Source organism: Ursus maritimus, unplaced genomic scaffold, assembly GCF_017311325.1.
Source record: "Ursus maritimus isolate PB19 unplaced genomic scaffold, ASM1731132v1 scaffold_4, whole genome shotgun sequence".
NCBI lineage: Eukaryota > Metazoa > Chordata > Mammalia > Carnivora > Ursidae > Ursus > Ursus maritimus.
The window spans coordinates 91,412,942-91,429,591 of record NW_024426552.1 but is presented as its reverse complement, the minus strand read 5'-3'; the positions used below and the strand labels follow the sequence as shown (position 1 = coordinate 91,429,591).

Sequence of the window (16,650 nt, the reverse complement as noted above, 5' to 3'; positions counted from 1 at the left end):
GAAGATGTTGGGTGGGGGTCATTCCAGGCATTGCACAACTGCGTGTGGTATGTTTGCGGAATTCAGATCAGTTTAGTTGTTAGTCCGTAGTCATTCCTTATTAGGACATAAAGTGTGAAGTGCGCGCTGATAAGAAGCGTGGCGAAGAAGAGGGCTCACAAGCACTGCTCACGAAGATTCTCAAATATCATACTTTGGGCTTCGGACTTTTTTTCATTGGGGAGGGTTTTAAGTAAGAGAGATTCACGCTTAGATTTTCATCTTAGAAAGCTCACTCTTGGAACCAGTATGGGCAATGAATTAGCAGTGGATGAAGACTAATTTGGAGGCTCTAGAAGTAGTCTCACTGAGAGATTCAGAGGAGGACAAGAGGATATGGATTGAACAGTGATTTTAAGGGATAGACTCAATAGGAATTACAGATTGATTGCCTGTGGGAAAGAGAGGGAGTCTGACAACAATAGGTTTCTTATTTGAGAGAAAATAGGGAATAGAGGAGGAAAAGATTAGTGGGAGGAGGTAATTCATTACCTGGAACAAGCAACCGGGTTTTGAGTTCATCATGCTTTGCGGGCATCCAGGTGGAAATGCCCAGAATTAACAGTCGTTTATTGTGTGCCTGCTGTATGTCCCAAGCCCTGTACCTGACAGCTAACCTACGTAGGAATGTGGCTGAGAATGATGATGGATAAATGCCACCAGTGACCAAATACAGATGACGGAGGCAAGGCATTAAAACTAAATTTTAAAAATACAGATGTACGTAAAGTGGAAAGTTCCCCTTGTAGCTTCTCACCCCCACTTCCTAATGATAGCCATTGTTAATAGTTGGGGCTAGTCTCCATCATATTAATGTATCTGTAAGTATAGGTATTGTGTACACACATAGCCTTTTATTTTTCAAGTAAACAGATTCATATTTCTACACGTTTCTGCAACATGATTTGTTTTCATTCATGATCATCTTTCCATGTTAAGGTAGACAGGGAGATACATTTATAGAGAGCAATCTGCTTACTTTATAATTGATATAAAGTGTTCTATAGTATTGTTATACCATAATTTAATCTTTTTCCTGATGAGCATAAAAAATTACTTTCATTAAATCACTATTTCAAATTATGCTGAAGGAACATCCTTTTTATTTAATATATATTCTTCAAACATGGTCCAAATTTGCCTGTTTTAAAACTTGATATTGTCCTCCAAACACTTACCAATTTACGTTCCAAACAACAGTGTACAAATGAAGTGTTTTCCTTGTGTTCCCATTGCACATTATTGGCCTTTAAAATTTTTCCCAATAGGGGCGCTTGGGTGGCTCAGGCTGTTAAGCCGCTGCCTTCGGCTCAGGGCATGATCCCAGGGTCCTGGGATGGAGTCCTGCCTCGGGCTCCCTGCTCAGTGGAAGCCTGCTTCTCCCTCTGCCTGCTGCTTCCCCTGCTTGTGCTCTCTCTCTCCTAAAAATAAATAGTCTTGAAAAAAATTAAAATTTTCCCAATAGGCAGCAAATGCTAACTTTTTTTTTTTACAGCTGCCTTTTTTATACATTACTGCATTTGTAGTTCCTCTATAGCTTGTTTATTCATGTCTTTTGCCCAGTTTTTCTCTTGGATTCTGTCTCTTTTTTTATTAATTTATTTGAAGGGACATTGACATTTTGTCTGTTAAAAAAGTTGCCAGCATTTCTCTAACCTGTTGCTCGTCTGGAGTTTTTCACTTTTATTTAATCAAATCCATCCTTCCCCACCCCCCTCCTTATGGCTTCTGGGTTCTCTTAGGTGTGTGTATTTCTCATCTAAAAATATTTTATTTTTTCATCTATTATGTAAAGCTTTTCAAGTGATTATCTTTTCAATAAATCTGGTATTTGGGGGTTTAGTTATTTGTGGTGTACTGATACAACTTAATTTTTAAAAAATGTATTCTAATATGGTTATTGAATAGATTCTTTCACCACTGAGTTGAAGGACAACTTTTTCCATACTAATTTCTCAGATGAACATAAATACTTTGTATTCTGTTTCATTGATTTTTTTTTTTAAAAAAGATTTTATTTATTTGAGAGAGAGGGGGAGAGAGGGAGAGAGAAAGGGAGAAGCAGACTCTCTGCTGAGTAGGGAGCCTGATGCGGGACTCTATCCCAGGCCCATGGGATCATGACCTGAGCCGAAGGCAGACGCTTAACTGACTGAGTCACCCAGGCACCCTTGTTTCGTTGATTTTGGGGAGAACTCTATTTTTGCACATACCACCATTGGTTTAGTTATTGTAGTTGGTTTTGATATATGCTATGGAAAGGCAATTTCATTTATTTTCTATTTCCAATTTTTCTTGGCTATTCTTGTACATTTATTTTCTCTTCCAGATCAATTTTTGAAGGTTTTTCTAGGTTTCAGGGAAAAAAAAAAAAACTTTCATTTTTATTTTTTTATCTTACTTTATTTTTTTAAAAAAGATTTTATTTATTCCAGAGATAGAGAGACAGAGCGCGCGAGCGCAAGGGGAGGAGCAGAGGGAGAGGGCAATCAGATTCCCATTTGTGCATGGGGCCCGATGCAGGACTTGATCGCAGGACCCTGAGATCATGACCTGAGCTGAAACCAAGAGTCAGAAGCTTAACTGACCGAGCCACCCAGGTGCCCCCAGGGGGGGAAAATCTTACTGGTATTTTGATTTGGAATTGCTTTGAATTTATAGGTTAATGTGAGAACTGATAGTTTTATAATATTGAGCTTTGCCTTGTAAGTATGAGGTATAATACCTATTTATTGATTTTTTTTCACTAAGGTTCCTGTCCCTTAGTTCTTACACATTTCCTGTTAAATTTATTGTTAAATGTTTTATAATTTTGTTCTTTTTGTGAATAGGATCTTTTGTTTTCATAGGTTTATTCTATACCATCTATTTTTGAATATATTTTTTTAAAGATTTTATTTATTTATTTGACAGAGAGACAGCCAGCGAGAGAGGGAACACAAGCAGGGGGAGTGGGAGAGGAAGAAGCAGGCTCATAGCGGAGGAGCCTGATGTGGGGCTCCATCCCAGAACGCTGGGATCACGCCCTGAGCCAAAGGCAGATGCTTAACCGCTGTGCCACCCAGGCGCCCCTATTTTTGAATATTTAACTGGTCACCTTATTCTAATACTTTCTTAGTTAACTATCTTAGAATTTATAGCTGGATAATGTCATCTGCAAATAACAATTTTGCCTCTTCTTTATATATCTCACTTATCTTTCTTAACTATTTGGCTAGGTTTTCTAGACAGTGCTCTTTTATGTTTTTTGTTTTTTTTTTTTTTTTTTTTTTTTTTTTTTTTTAGAGAGGGAAAGGGGGAGCTCCGAGGGGCAGAGGGAGAGATGGGGAGAGAAAATCTCAAGCAGGATCCTTGCCCAGAATGGAGTCCAGTGCAGGACTCCCTCTTACCACTCTGGGATCATGATCTGATCTGAAATCAGCAGTTGGACGCTTGACTGATAAGCCACCCGGGCACCCCAGCAGTGGTCTTTTATTTTAATGAAATATTATCAATAGTTAGAAAAATTTCACAAATTATCTTCAAAGATACCCAGTCTCCTTTTCCCCTTTTGCGGAATGCCAAAGAGCATAGAAACTAATCTTTGTAAAAGTGTACCCAGTTGTTCCAAGAACTATAAGTGTTTTGCCCTTATTTTTATTTAATCTTCACAACAATAGACAATATTCAGAGTGAGATATCATTATCTGCATTGTATGAATGGTAACATTGAAGCTTAGTAAGCCACAGCACAAAGCTGAGTCTTAGCCTTCAGAGAAATTTCTTTTTCTCCTTTTACTGTATTGATGGGGCTTTTAAAAATCACTTGTTTTGCTTTATTGTCAAATTCATATTTCACAGTTCTTTCTGAGCCAGTTTCCTTTTTTTTTTTTTTAAGATTTTTTATTCACTAGAGAGAGCGCGCGCGCACACGCAAGGAGGGGCAGAGGGTGAGGGAAAGAGAAATTCCAGCAGACTCCTACCTGAGCTCAGAGCCTGACTCGGGGTGGGGATGGGGATGGGGGTGTGTGTGGGGAGTGTGTGTGGCTCACCTCGATCTCACAACCTTGAGACCATGACCTGAGACCAAATCAAGAGTTGGACACTCAACCAACTGTACCACCCGGGGGCCCCATCTATGGTCTTGGTCATTTAAAAATGGAAATGGCTTTATAACTTTTTTATGAATAACAGTTAATTTGAGGAGTGATACTATGAGATTGTATAATATTCTTTTTCCTCAGAACCTTTAACCCAGTGATTTTACCATCCATGGATAATTCTGCCTAAATCTATTATACCAGTGATTACAAATAAGACTTTTTTCTCTTTATACTACATTTAATTTTGGAGAAAAGCTTATTTTGAGATAGCAGAAGGACTGAACTGGTGGTTCTTTTTTCAGGTTTATTTTTAAAAGCAATTAGTCCTATGGAAAAACTTCAGATTCTGTATTTTAGAACATAGGAACGTAATGAAAGCTTAAAGTAGTTTGTCTTCCGAAGCCCAGTAGCAGAATTAAACTGCTTTTTTTTTCTTTTTTAAAAATTCAGCTAAAACTATATCTAAATTTGCCATTTTGGGAATCTTTGTGGTGAAGCAGACTATATTCTCTCAAAGACCAGTGGTAAGATAATTTATGCTAACGCTGAAGTTAAAACCAGAAAAAAAAATCTTTCATGCATAATTCGTTTTATACCTTTAGAATGTAATATCTTTATTTTGCAGCTCATTTTTAGCTTTCATGCTATAATAAGGATCTGGTGTTTGTAGAGGGTATGAACATGGTGCTTTCTCAATTACTTAGAGAAATGTTTATATAAAACTCCCTTAAATGTTTTAGTTCCTGGAACTTAAGGAGTGGCGGTTGATAAAGCATGACTCCTTCACAGAGTCTCTTTAGGATGTTTGTACTTATGTTTTTTGAGGATTATTTTAAAAATATTTGTTCTGATAAATATTTTTTAGCTCTTGAAAAATAAGTATTTCTTAAAAATCCCTATTGTTTACAGACACGCTTACATATGTGTTAATTGTAACTTCATGTGGACCTTAATAAGGAAGTCATGTTTTGACGATATCTGATGTTAATTTTTTCCCCTTGCATTAAAAAAACATAGTGCCATACTTGCTCTTTGCCAGAGAAAGTCTGTGGAACCCTTTACGTCTCTTTTTTTTTTTTTCTTTAAAGATTTTATTCATTTGAGAGAAAGAGAGAGAGACAGAGCACGAGTGTGAGCAGGGGCAGGGGCAGGGGCAGAGGCAGGGGCAGAGGCAGAGGCAGAGGCAGAGGGAGAGGGAGAGGGAGAGGGAGAGGGAGAGGGAGACTTCCCGCTGAGCTGGGATTCCTGTCGTGGGACTTGATTCCAGTACCTGGAGATCATGACCTGAGCCAAAGGCAGACGCTTAACCATCTGAGCCACCCAGGTGCCCCTCTCTTATTTAATTCTAAAATACATTCTCTCAACCCTTACTCCCTCATACTAATAACCTTGAGGGTATTTTGAAAGAAAAATTGCTGGGGAGGTGGGTGGGGGGATGGGCTAACTGGGTGATGGGTATTAAGGAGGGCACTTGTGATGAGCACTGGGTGTTCTATTAAGTGATGAATCACTAAATTCTACTCTTTTTTTTTTTTTAAAGATTTTATTTATTTATTCGACAGAGATAGAGACAGCCAGCGAGAGAGGGAACACAAGCAGGGGAGTGGGAGAGGAAGAAGCAGGCTCATAGCGGAGGAGCCCGATGTGGGGCTCGATCCCATAACGCCAGGATCAAGCCCTGAGCCGCAGGCAGACGCCCAACCGCTGTGCCACCCAGGCGCCCCACTAAATTCTACTCTTGAAACCAGTACTACACTGTATGTTAACTACCTTGAATTTGAATAAAAACTTGGAAGAAAAAAATATATAAAAAAATAAATTGAATAAAAAAAACCCCCAAAATTGCTTTAAGGTAAGCATATTCTCTTATAATGTTGTTAGAAGAAGGAGCTATTTTTTTATTTTCTTTTTCAAAAATAAAATTTGAAAATATTTAAAACAATTTTATTTATAAAAGTCATTAAAAAATTTTAAAGTATTTATATATTTTACTGGAAAGTAAGTTTTATAATAAAATCATATCTTTATATGGTAGAGAAATTAATGATAATCTATATACCATTCAGAAGAGTCTAAGTACAAAGTACATCTTCTTTCCATCTCTAATCTCTCCCCAATCCCTAGAGTTAACTGCTTTTAAAATTTTGTTTTGTTTTGAGGCACCTGGGTGAGTTAGTTGGTTAGGCGTCTGACTCTTGATTTCAGCTGAGGTCACGATCTCAGGGTCCTGAGATGGAGCCAGCTTTGGGCTCCACTCTGGGTATGGAACCTGCTTAAGATTCCCTCTCCTTCTACCCCTTCCTCCCTCCCTATGCTCACGCTCTCAAAAAAATAAATAAAAATCTTTAAAATTTTGTTTTGTTTTATTATATCCATTGATCAATATAAAAGATGAGGAATTTAGTACTTCTTCATCACCGTCTCTCCTGTTTTTAGTTCTTCTAATGGTTATGTTTGTAACTTAAGTAACGTACTTTCCTCTGCTTTTCTTTTTAATTGTGGTAAAAAAAAATTACATTTACATCTTAACCATAAAAATGTACTGACTGTACACACTTAAAAAAGCGTACAGTCAGTAGTGTTAACTATATTCACATTGTTGTGCAGCCAATCTCTAGAACTTGTTCATTTTGTAAAACTGCAACTGTACCCGTTGAACAACTCCGCATTTCCTTCTCCCCCCAGCCCCTGGGAACCACTGTTCCAATTAAGTGGAATCATACAGTATTTGTCTTTTCATGACTGGCGCCTTTCACTTAACATAATGTCTTCGAGGTTCATCCATGTGTCAGACTGTCCTTACTTTTATTTATTTTTATTTATTTATTTAAGTTATCTCTGCGCCCAGTGTGGGGCTCTAACTCACGACCCTGAGATCAAGAGTTGCGTGTTCCTCTGACTGCGCCAGCCAGGTGTCCCATAATTTCCTTAAAGGCTGAATAATATTCCTTTGTGTTTATATATCAGCTCAGGTCATGTTTATCCGTTCCTCTGTTAATGGACACTTACGTTGCTTCCACCTTTTGGCTAGTGTGAGTAATGCTACTATGAACATGGGTGTACAAATACTTGTTGGAGTCCCTACGTGCAGTTCTTTTGGACCTGTACCCAGAAGTGGAATTACTGCATCATATGGAAATTCTGTTTTTAACTTTTTGAGGACCCTCCATTCTGTTTCTGTAGCTGCTGCACTGTTTTACATTCCCACCAACAGTGCACAAGGCTTCTGTTTCTCCACTTCCTTGCCAGCACTTGTTATTCTGTTTTGTTTTGGGTTTTTTGATAGTAGTTATCCTAATGGGTGTGAGGTGATATTTCATTATGGTTTTGATTTGTATCTCCCTAATGATTAGTGATGTTGGAACATCTTTCCATAAGCTTGTTGGCTACTCATATATCCTTTTGAAGAAATGTTGGTTCAAGTCCTTTGCCCATCTTTTATTTGGGTTATTTGCTTTTTTCTTTTTGAAAGATTTTATCTATTTATTAGAGAGAGAGAGAATGAACAGGGGGAGGGGCAGAGGGAGGGGGAGAAGCAGTCTCCCCGCTGAACAGGGAGCCCATTGTGGGACTCACTCCTAGGACCCTGAGATCATGACCTGAGACTAAGGCAGACACTTAACTGACTGAGCCACCCAGGTGCCCTTATTTGGTTTTTTCTTGTTCCCTGTTTTTATTTTTTAAATTATTAGTTTTGGATAGAGTATTGACGCTCCACTAGGAAAGAAACATTTTGAATTTATACTTCCTTTTACTTTCTCCACATCTTGATTTTTCTTAGTAATTTTTACATTCTAAAAATTTATAACAGGGGTGCCTGGGTGGCTCAGATGGTTAAGCATCTAACTTCGGCTCAGTTCATGATCCCAGGGTCCTAGGAGTCCTGGGATCAAGACCTGCCTAGGCTCCCTGCTCAGTGGGGAGTCTGCTTCTCCCTCCTCCTGCTCCTGCTCTCTCTCTCTCTCTCCCTCTCTCAAATAAATAAATAAAATCTTTAGAAAAATAAAAAAAGTTTATAACATTATTCTGTTCTTTAACTTATAAATTTTTGTTCTCAAGCAATTTTAAAAAGCATTTATGGGGCACCTGGCTGGCTCAGTTGCTGGAGCATGCAACTCTTGATCTTAGGGTTGTGAGTTCAAGCCCCACGTTGGGTGTAGAGATTACTTAAAAATTAAATCTGGGGCACCTGGGTGACTCAGTTGGTTAAGCATCTGCCTTAGCTCAGGTCATGATCTCCGGGTCCTGGGATCGAGCCCTGCATTGGACTCCACGCTCAGCAGGGGGTCTGCTTGTCCCTGTCCCTCTGCTCCTCCCCGACCCCCAGCTGGTGGTGCTCTCTCTCACTCTCTTTCAAATAAATAAAATCTCTTTAAAAAATAAAATCTTAACAAAGAAAGCATTTATAATGAGTGCTTGTGTAGGTGTTAAGCACTTGAAGAGTCAAGTAGTATGATTAGATGCTTGAAGAAGGAAAAGTAATCTTGTGTAAATAAAACGTTTCTCTTTTAAGGGTCCTACTTAACTTTGTTGTTCGGGGCTGGTATGTTAGTCACTTTTACCCCATCTGTTTTCAGTTACCTGGGATTTTTACTTTCTGGTCCGGTGCTGGTGCCTTTTCTGATTTCTAAAGCTTAGATAATTTGCCATTTCAGTTTTCTGTTGTTTCAGTGGGCCCTTAGAATGAAGGGATATAGCTGTGTGTTCCCCCTGCCATATTAAACCAGAATCATCTGTTGCTTCTGTGTGTTGCTTTTAGAAGGTTTGATGGGGAGGGAGAGGGTCAGATCACAGTGTCCACTGAGGTGTCACTAGGTTTGGGTTTGAATTCATATTCTGTTCTTTAACTAGGAGAAATTGGCAAATATTCCTTTGTGCTTTGCTTTTAAATCTGTAAAATAGATGAGTATGTCTACTTTGACAGTTATTGTGAAGGTAACATAAGATAAAGTTTGTTTAAACACTCAGCGCACACTCAGTATTCTATAAATGCTTACAGGCAAAGGAAGCATAAACCTTGATATTTCCTTGTCAAAAGTGCATTTTCTGGAAGATAGGTTTCTCCTAGAGAGTATTTCTTCTGCATTCAGTTAAGAAATGTGTAAGTCCTTATTATGCTAATAATTATGTGAATCTATGAAAAAGTCCGAGAATTTTTGTCTTCCAGTTGCGTACAATTTAGTTGAGGATGTGTTATGAGTATATGAGTTAAATAACAGAAGATGGAACATAAGATACATGTTGGACAGATTTAGAAGTATAGACCATTGGGCTTGTGTGGTTGAAAAAGGTTTAATGGAATTTCATGTTGAAGCACCTGTGAAAGAATCGATCCCCACCTCCCTCTATAAACTGCGCCTTGAACTGTGGAAAGGTCAGAATTAAAACTCGGATCATCAAGGTCTTATGTGTGGGGGTTATGAGTAAACCAGAGGTCTGTAGTAGAGTATTTGTGTTGGGAATGGTGGGTTCAAGTTGAGAATAGAAGCAGATTATCAAGAGACTTAAATACCACACAGAAAGCTGGAATTACAGATTTAGGAGACCCCCACATAGATAGAGTTGTTAAAACATTGAATGTGAATTAGGTTTAGAGAGAAAGAGTGACAGAGAATGAATATGAGAGAGGGTGTAAAGACCGTCTTGTGGTTGACGGCCGAAGGAGACTTAAGTGTTCAAAAAAGCAGACGGCCAGGGTGGCCTGCTATTACGACAGCCAAGGCAAGAGGGTTCTCAGAGGCGGGGGGCAGAAAGCTATGAGAGGCTTAGAATGATTATCAAGAAAAGGCCGATCAGTTTTCATGCTCTGCTCTCTGCTTACCTTTGACAACCCCTAAAGACTATGGTTTTTTAACTTTTTTTTTTTTTACAGATGATTTAAAATTCTAAATTCCTTTTTTCCTACTCTGTGTTCTGTGTTCCAGCTACCCACGTCTGTTCACAGTTCCTTTCTTCAGTGAGTATTTCTCAAGAATCCGTTCTGTGCTAGGCACTGTGTTGGCCACTAGGACTATAATGAACAAAACAAAATCCCTACTTTCACCAAACTTACATTCTAGCTGGGGTAGATGGTAGACTGTGCACATTGGTTTACCTGTTGAAGCAGTCTAAGAGGTTGGTCAGAGAGGTAGCCAGGGCCTGGTAGACCCTGCAGGGACTTCGGATTTTACTCTGCGTGAGAGAGAAAGGCATTGGGAGAGTTTAAGACAGGAAGGACATGAACTACATTATCTTTGTAAAACTGTGAGAACAGTCGGACACCTAGAGAGCACTCTGTAAGTGTTAGAGTCATTCAGTCTGTCTGTGTTTGAAAGGATGCTGTGGCTGGCTGGGCAGAGATTAGATCATAGGACGCCTTCTTGTGGCTCCTTGGAGGAAACCCCAGGCCTCTGCTCTAAAACATTTTGTTGCAATTTTAAGTTTTGTAGTGAGTAGCAGCTGGGTAGATCTATTTGAATACTGTCCAATGTTTTTTGGGTATCTACCTTAAAATATTAGTCATATTATAAAACCAGTTGTGGCAAATGGGAGTTCTTTGGGAAGAGGTGAAAATGAAGGTGTGAGGTCTAAAAATCGTGCCATACAAAGAACTGGTGACAGTCTCATGGGGGGGGCTAATCTGTGGAAGGGAGGGCTGAGGAAGAGGATGGGACAGATCTTTGTCAAATATTGAAGAGTCATCTCTTAGACGAAGGGTAGACTTCTTAGGGAGGGGAGATCTGGGACCAGCGACGGGAGCAGATTTCAGTTAAATATAAGGCAGAAGCTAATCAGTAACTGAGCTATTCATCTGTGGAGTGCAGTGCCTCACAAAAGAGTGTGCTCCCGAAAACTAATACTTAAGCAGAGTGGGAGAACCGTCAGAGCAGTTAGGGTGGGCTTCCTGAACGAGGAGGGAGATGGAATTAAAGCTTCGCACAGATCCACTATATTTACTTCTTTATTTTATTTTTAAAGATTTTATTTATTTGCCAGAGAGACAGTGAGAGAGGGAACACAAGCAGGGAGAGTGGGAGACGGAGAAGCAGGCTTCCCGCCGAGCAGGGAGCCCGGTGTGGGGCTCAATCCCAGGACCCTGGGATCATGCCCTGAGCCGAAGGCAGCCGCTTAACGACTGAGCCACCCAGGTGCCCCGTCCACTACATTTATTTTTAAATTTTTAATTTAAATTCAGTTTAGCTAACATTCCACTATTTTTATTTTTCAACATTATTAATATGGATTTTTAAAAATTTTTTTACTTTTCAGAGAGAGTTTACCGGAGCCAATGCATGTTTGATGTGCTCTCAGAACCCCCGGTGTTCTTCAGACTGTCAGGCACTTAGTAGTGTGCAGAGCGTCATTAGTTTCAGTCATCCTCAAACTTAAAATTCTTTTTCCTTTTTCAGGGATATCATGATAACACATTTTGAACCTTCGATCTCCTTCGAGGGCCTTTGCAGTGAGGTTCGAGATATGTGTTCCTTTGACAATGAACAGCTCTTCACCATGAAATGGATAGATGAGGAAGGTGAGTGATAAAGAGAGGGCTATGTGTGTAAGCATTTGATTGAAGATGCTATTTTGTCATTTATTTTTAAAATGTAGTAAAAGTCCTAATAAATTAGGACTGTTAGGTATAGAAATTTGATGCCATTTTTATTTTGCTTCAGGTACTTACATGAAAAGAATACCAAAGGGTACAATCTTTGTTTTGTCCTTTTTACCCCGAGATAGAGTGAAATCAATGTGACTTACTTCCACCATTAACATAAACATCTCATCAAATAGTGTTATATTTTACTTTGTTTGAATATGAATGTTATTTTATACTTCAGAGATTACTTTCAATAATTTGGCAGTTTTTTGGCTGAATATTACTTCAAAGAAAATGTTATAGAATTAAAGTGATTGTGACACCATGATTTCAAAGATGGTGGCATTGATACCTTAATGACTTGGACTCAGAAAACATTTATCGAATATCTGTGTACTGAAGATAGATATTTTCTCTCCTCAAACTCATTGTCTCATAGGGAGATGGACATGTAAATAACAAATGTGGTAATTTGAACATAGATGCGTGGGGGTATTAGAATGCAAAAGAAGTAGCATCTACACGTGCCTGAAATATTTGTGACATTTGGACTAAAACAGTGACAAAGAATAAACGTTTTCGCAATGGAGGAGGTGAGGGGAAAACCATTTCTGACGAAGAATAAGATAGAAAAAGGACAGAGGTATGAAGAACATGGTGTGTGTGAAAGAGCAGTAATTCAGTTAATGAAAGTGTGGGGAATGGTGTGGGATCAGGACTAGATCCTTGCTCCTCAGAGTGTGGTCTGCAGAACTTTTAGAAAAGGCCCCGTCACAGACTCCTGGATCTGAATCTATATTTTAACAGGAACTACAGGTAAGTCACATGAATATTAAACTTGGAGAAGCTTAGGGTTGACTCAGTCCTGAAAGGCTTTGCAGACCATGTTAGATTTTATTTTACATGATGGAATGTCACTGAAGTTTAGCTTAAAGATACCCTAAATATACTAGCTTTGTATTATGGCCCTCTATTAATTGTAATGCGAATGAAATTTCTTTTTAAGGAGTGTTATTATAATATGTAGCTCAATATTTGAGGCCATTTCTATGTTTCGTGATATGAAGAGCCCTGGAAAGATATCCCAGATCCAAGCTCTATGTAAACTGAAAATGCATTTTCACTCTTTAAACACGTTTTTTAAAAAAGTTTTATTTTTCTAACCTCTGTGCCCAATGCGGGGTCAAACCAATGACCCCAAGATCAAGAGTCACATGCTTCTCCAACTGAGCCAACGAGGCACCCCTTTAAAGACATTTTTAATTTTCTCTAAAGTAATCCATGTTTGCTGTTGGGGAAAAAAAGTAGACCTGTTCTGAAATGTTAAAAGGGGTCTGTTTGCCCTTTGTCTTCTTTCCTTCCTCATCAGTCCCAGGCATGAGAGACAAAACCACTGTAACAGCTTAGTATAAATCCTTTGAGGTATTTTCTCTATATGTACAAATATTTTTGTTTCTGTACATTATTTATAAGCATACTTTTTTTATACAAAAAGAATTAAATCCTACAAACCATTAAATGACGTTTTCCTTTTACATTGTGAATTGAACAATGTTTCATTTCAGCGTGCATGAAATTACATCATTACCTTTTTTTTTTTTTTTGAAGATTTTATTTATTTATTTGACAGAGAGAGACACAGCGAGAGAGGGAGCACAAGCAAGGGGAGTGGGAGAGGAAGAAGCAGGCTACCCGCCGAGCTGGGAGTCCGATGCGGGGCTCGATCCCAGGACCCTGGGATCATGACCTGAGAGCTGAGGGCAGGCAGTTAACGGCTGAGCCACCCAGGCGCCCTACCTTTTTTTAATTTTTTAATTATTTTATTTTTTTAAAGTAATCTCTACACCCAAAGTGAGACTTGAACTCACAACCCCAAAATCAAGAGTCACATGCTCCATTGACTGAGCCAGCCAGGCGCCCCTACAGCATTACTTTTTTAAATGGTGTATAATATACCACATCATTGTAGGTATTTCATGATTTATTTATTTAATCCCTTATCGATGGATCTTGGACTGTTTCCTGGGGGTTTTTTGTTTTTTTGCTACGGTAAGCAATACATAATGAACATCTTTATATGTAATTTTGTGCTATCGTATGGGGCTTTGTGTGGCAAGTTCATAGAATACGCACATCATAAATTTTGGCAGCTAGCGACAGTTAGCTATCAAAACCAGTTTACACCAGTTTATGGCACAATTATATTAAATGAGAGCAGCCCTTTGCTCTTGCCCTCACTAACCTCAGATATTCTGAGTGTTAACATTTTTTGAAGTCTAGTAAGGAAAATACTAACTTGATATTTTCAATTCTCTATTATTTAAGGATGAGACCATCTTTATTCATCCACTTTTGACACAAGATTAGTTTCAATATTGTTAATTCTAGGTGGGGTGGGTATCTCACAGTATATCTTCAGCCTGAACGTGAGAGTCTATAATTTAGTGCAGTGTATACAATATAGTTAGCGTCAATAAACTGATTCTTATCAGGAACTAATGTTATTCTCATTTTTTTAAAAAGTAAACTCTCTGCCCAATGTGGGGCTTGAGCTCCTGACCCTGAGATCGAGAGTCTCATGCTCTGCCACCTGAGCCAGCCGGGCACCCCGGTGTTATTCTCATTTTAATCCTGGCCTGATCATTTCATGCCATTTATTTGCCACTTAGGATTTTTTTCAGTTGGTGGTTTTCAAACTAGTGCACATAGGAATCATAGATAATGCGTTTTATTAAAGAAATTGATTTAGAGATAATCCATTAAAAATTGTTATAGTATTCGGGGTGTGTGGGTGGCTCGGTTAAGCATGCGACCCTTTATTTCAGCCCAGGTCATGACCTCAGGGTTGTGAGATCAAGCCCTGGGTTGGGCATGGAGCCTGCTTAAGAGTCTCTCTTTCCATCTGCCCCTCCCCCCATCTCTCTCTCTCCCCCTCCCTAAAAAAAAGAAAATAAAATAAATTTTGTAGTAACTCTTATAGTGTGTATTGTCTTTACCTGGGGAGTTCCGTTCCCAGAGTGTTATGTGGCTGTCATTCAGGTTACTCAAATGTCCTGTCCTCCAAGAAGCCTTTACTCCTATTCACTTTGTATCTTATTTTATGGTAGAATATAAGCTCCATGAGAACAGAGATCTTGTCTTTGCCATGGAGCTCCAGTGCCCAGAGCAGTACTCAGTAATAGTATGCTCAAAAAACACTTATGAATTGTAGAAAAGGCTAATAGCAAGCCTTTCCTATAGTTTTATATTCATTATTGAAGATTTAAGCGTTGGGAGTTGTGGTTTATTCTATTTTTTCTTAACATTATAGCATATTTTAATTAACAGATTCACATAGTAAATTAAATTAATTCTCTGGTGAAATAGTCTTATCCTTTTATAATGCAATTCAAAGTTCTTTGTCTCTAAGTAGCTATTAAGTGTCCTAATTTTCTGGGGAAAACTATAAAACTATAGCCTCATTCAAGTAAAAGGTTAAACTTTCTATTAAGGTCTGCTGATTCCCATGTGATCCTTCTTAACCCTGGTTAATTTTGATACCAGTTTCTTCTTAATTTTAGGCATATAGAGCCAGTAATTATTTTTAAGTTCCTTATGATTATTTTTCAGTTGTAATTTTGTTACCTTTATTTTTAGCCAGGTGGGCATTGGGGCATGCTTATCTAGAGAAAAAATTCTCTCTAGAATCAGTGGAACACAGGACTGTGATTTCTCTGGTTTATGAGCAAACTGTCTAGAAGCTAAGCTTTTAATTGTGGGATTTTTTTTATATTAGAGCAAATAATGCTCATAAGCTTACTTCATTTCTTTAAATAGATCTATGACAGCCATTCTTTTTCCTTGTGTTCAAAACCAGTTTTACTGATTTGTTTTGATGTGCCTGTGGAAAAACTGGTTTGCTTAATCTAACTCGGCATTTTAGAATGATTAGTAATTTTGTAACAATTATACCTCCCTTCTCATGTGAGGAGAGAGTATGGGACAGAGAATGATAAATGATTTTTTAGTTCATCATATTTTAATTGTGACTGTTTTTCCATAAGGATATGCTTTTTTATGTTCACAATCTAATATTAAGTATTTTCTAAATTTCTGTCAATTTCTAATTTATTCAGAGTCTGATTACCAGGTTTATATTTAACTATTTCTATTCTGTCACTTCTCTATTAGAAACTAGCCTTTGGATATTTCATTTCTTAGTTAAGTTTTTATTAAGAGTGGTGCTTGCTTTTTAACAAAAATACTGATTTGGTTGAAGGAAAAAGTATCTCTGAGGATCCTCAGATCCCCCAAATAGCTCCTATAAACAAACTGATGATGTCTTTTTCGGTGAATATACAGCTAGAAGGGATAGGGTATCAATTTTTTTCTTTCTTACAAATAGTCAAATATTGTACAAGCTGATATTTAACCTACCTTTTCACTTAACATCTTATGGATTATCTTTCCATGTCAGTGTATGTAGATTTATATAACGTGGTTTTATATAATGTTTAGATAACATGGTTGTACCATAACTTATCTAACCAATACCCCTTTGATGGATATTTGGATTATTTGTAGCATATAAAAAATATTAGTGCAGAGAATATCTTTGTGCATATGTTTTTTGGGACACCTGCAACTGTATTATTTATAGGGTAAATTCCCTGAAATGGAATGTGTCCTTGATAATAGGAGGTACCAAATTGACCTCCAAAAATATTGTACCTTTTGTTATACTTTTCACCAATAACATATGTAAATTATTATTTTATTTACATCCTGTCAAAGACTACGTGAGGAGAAAAAGTAGGTGATTTGCAGCGAGTTGGAGAGGATTTTATTCGGATGTAATTCTTTAATTCATACCCTGTTGGCTTCAGTAGGTGAGATTCTTGGAAATTTCAAATGCATATAAACATTCTTTGACATAAACAGTATATGTATGGAGTGTTTCTAAATTCTACAAGG

At 38.1% G+C, this 16,650-nt stretch overlaps 1 protein-coding gene across 1 annotated transcript in view; it reads left to right on the top strand.

The window, feature by feature from the left end:
* The window catches only part of PRKCI (protein kinase C iota), a 73,476-nt gene that overhangs the window by 4,937 nt on the left and 51,889 nt on the right, over window positions 1-16,650 (top strand). The window contains exon 2 of the mRNA XM_008705387.2: window positions 11,510-11,631. Coding sequence (XP_008703609.2) covers window positions 11,510-11,631 — 122 coding nt within the window. The remainder of the gene's footprint in view (window positions 1-11,509; window positions 11,632-16,650) is intronic.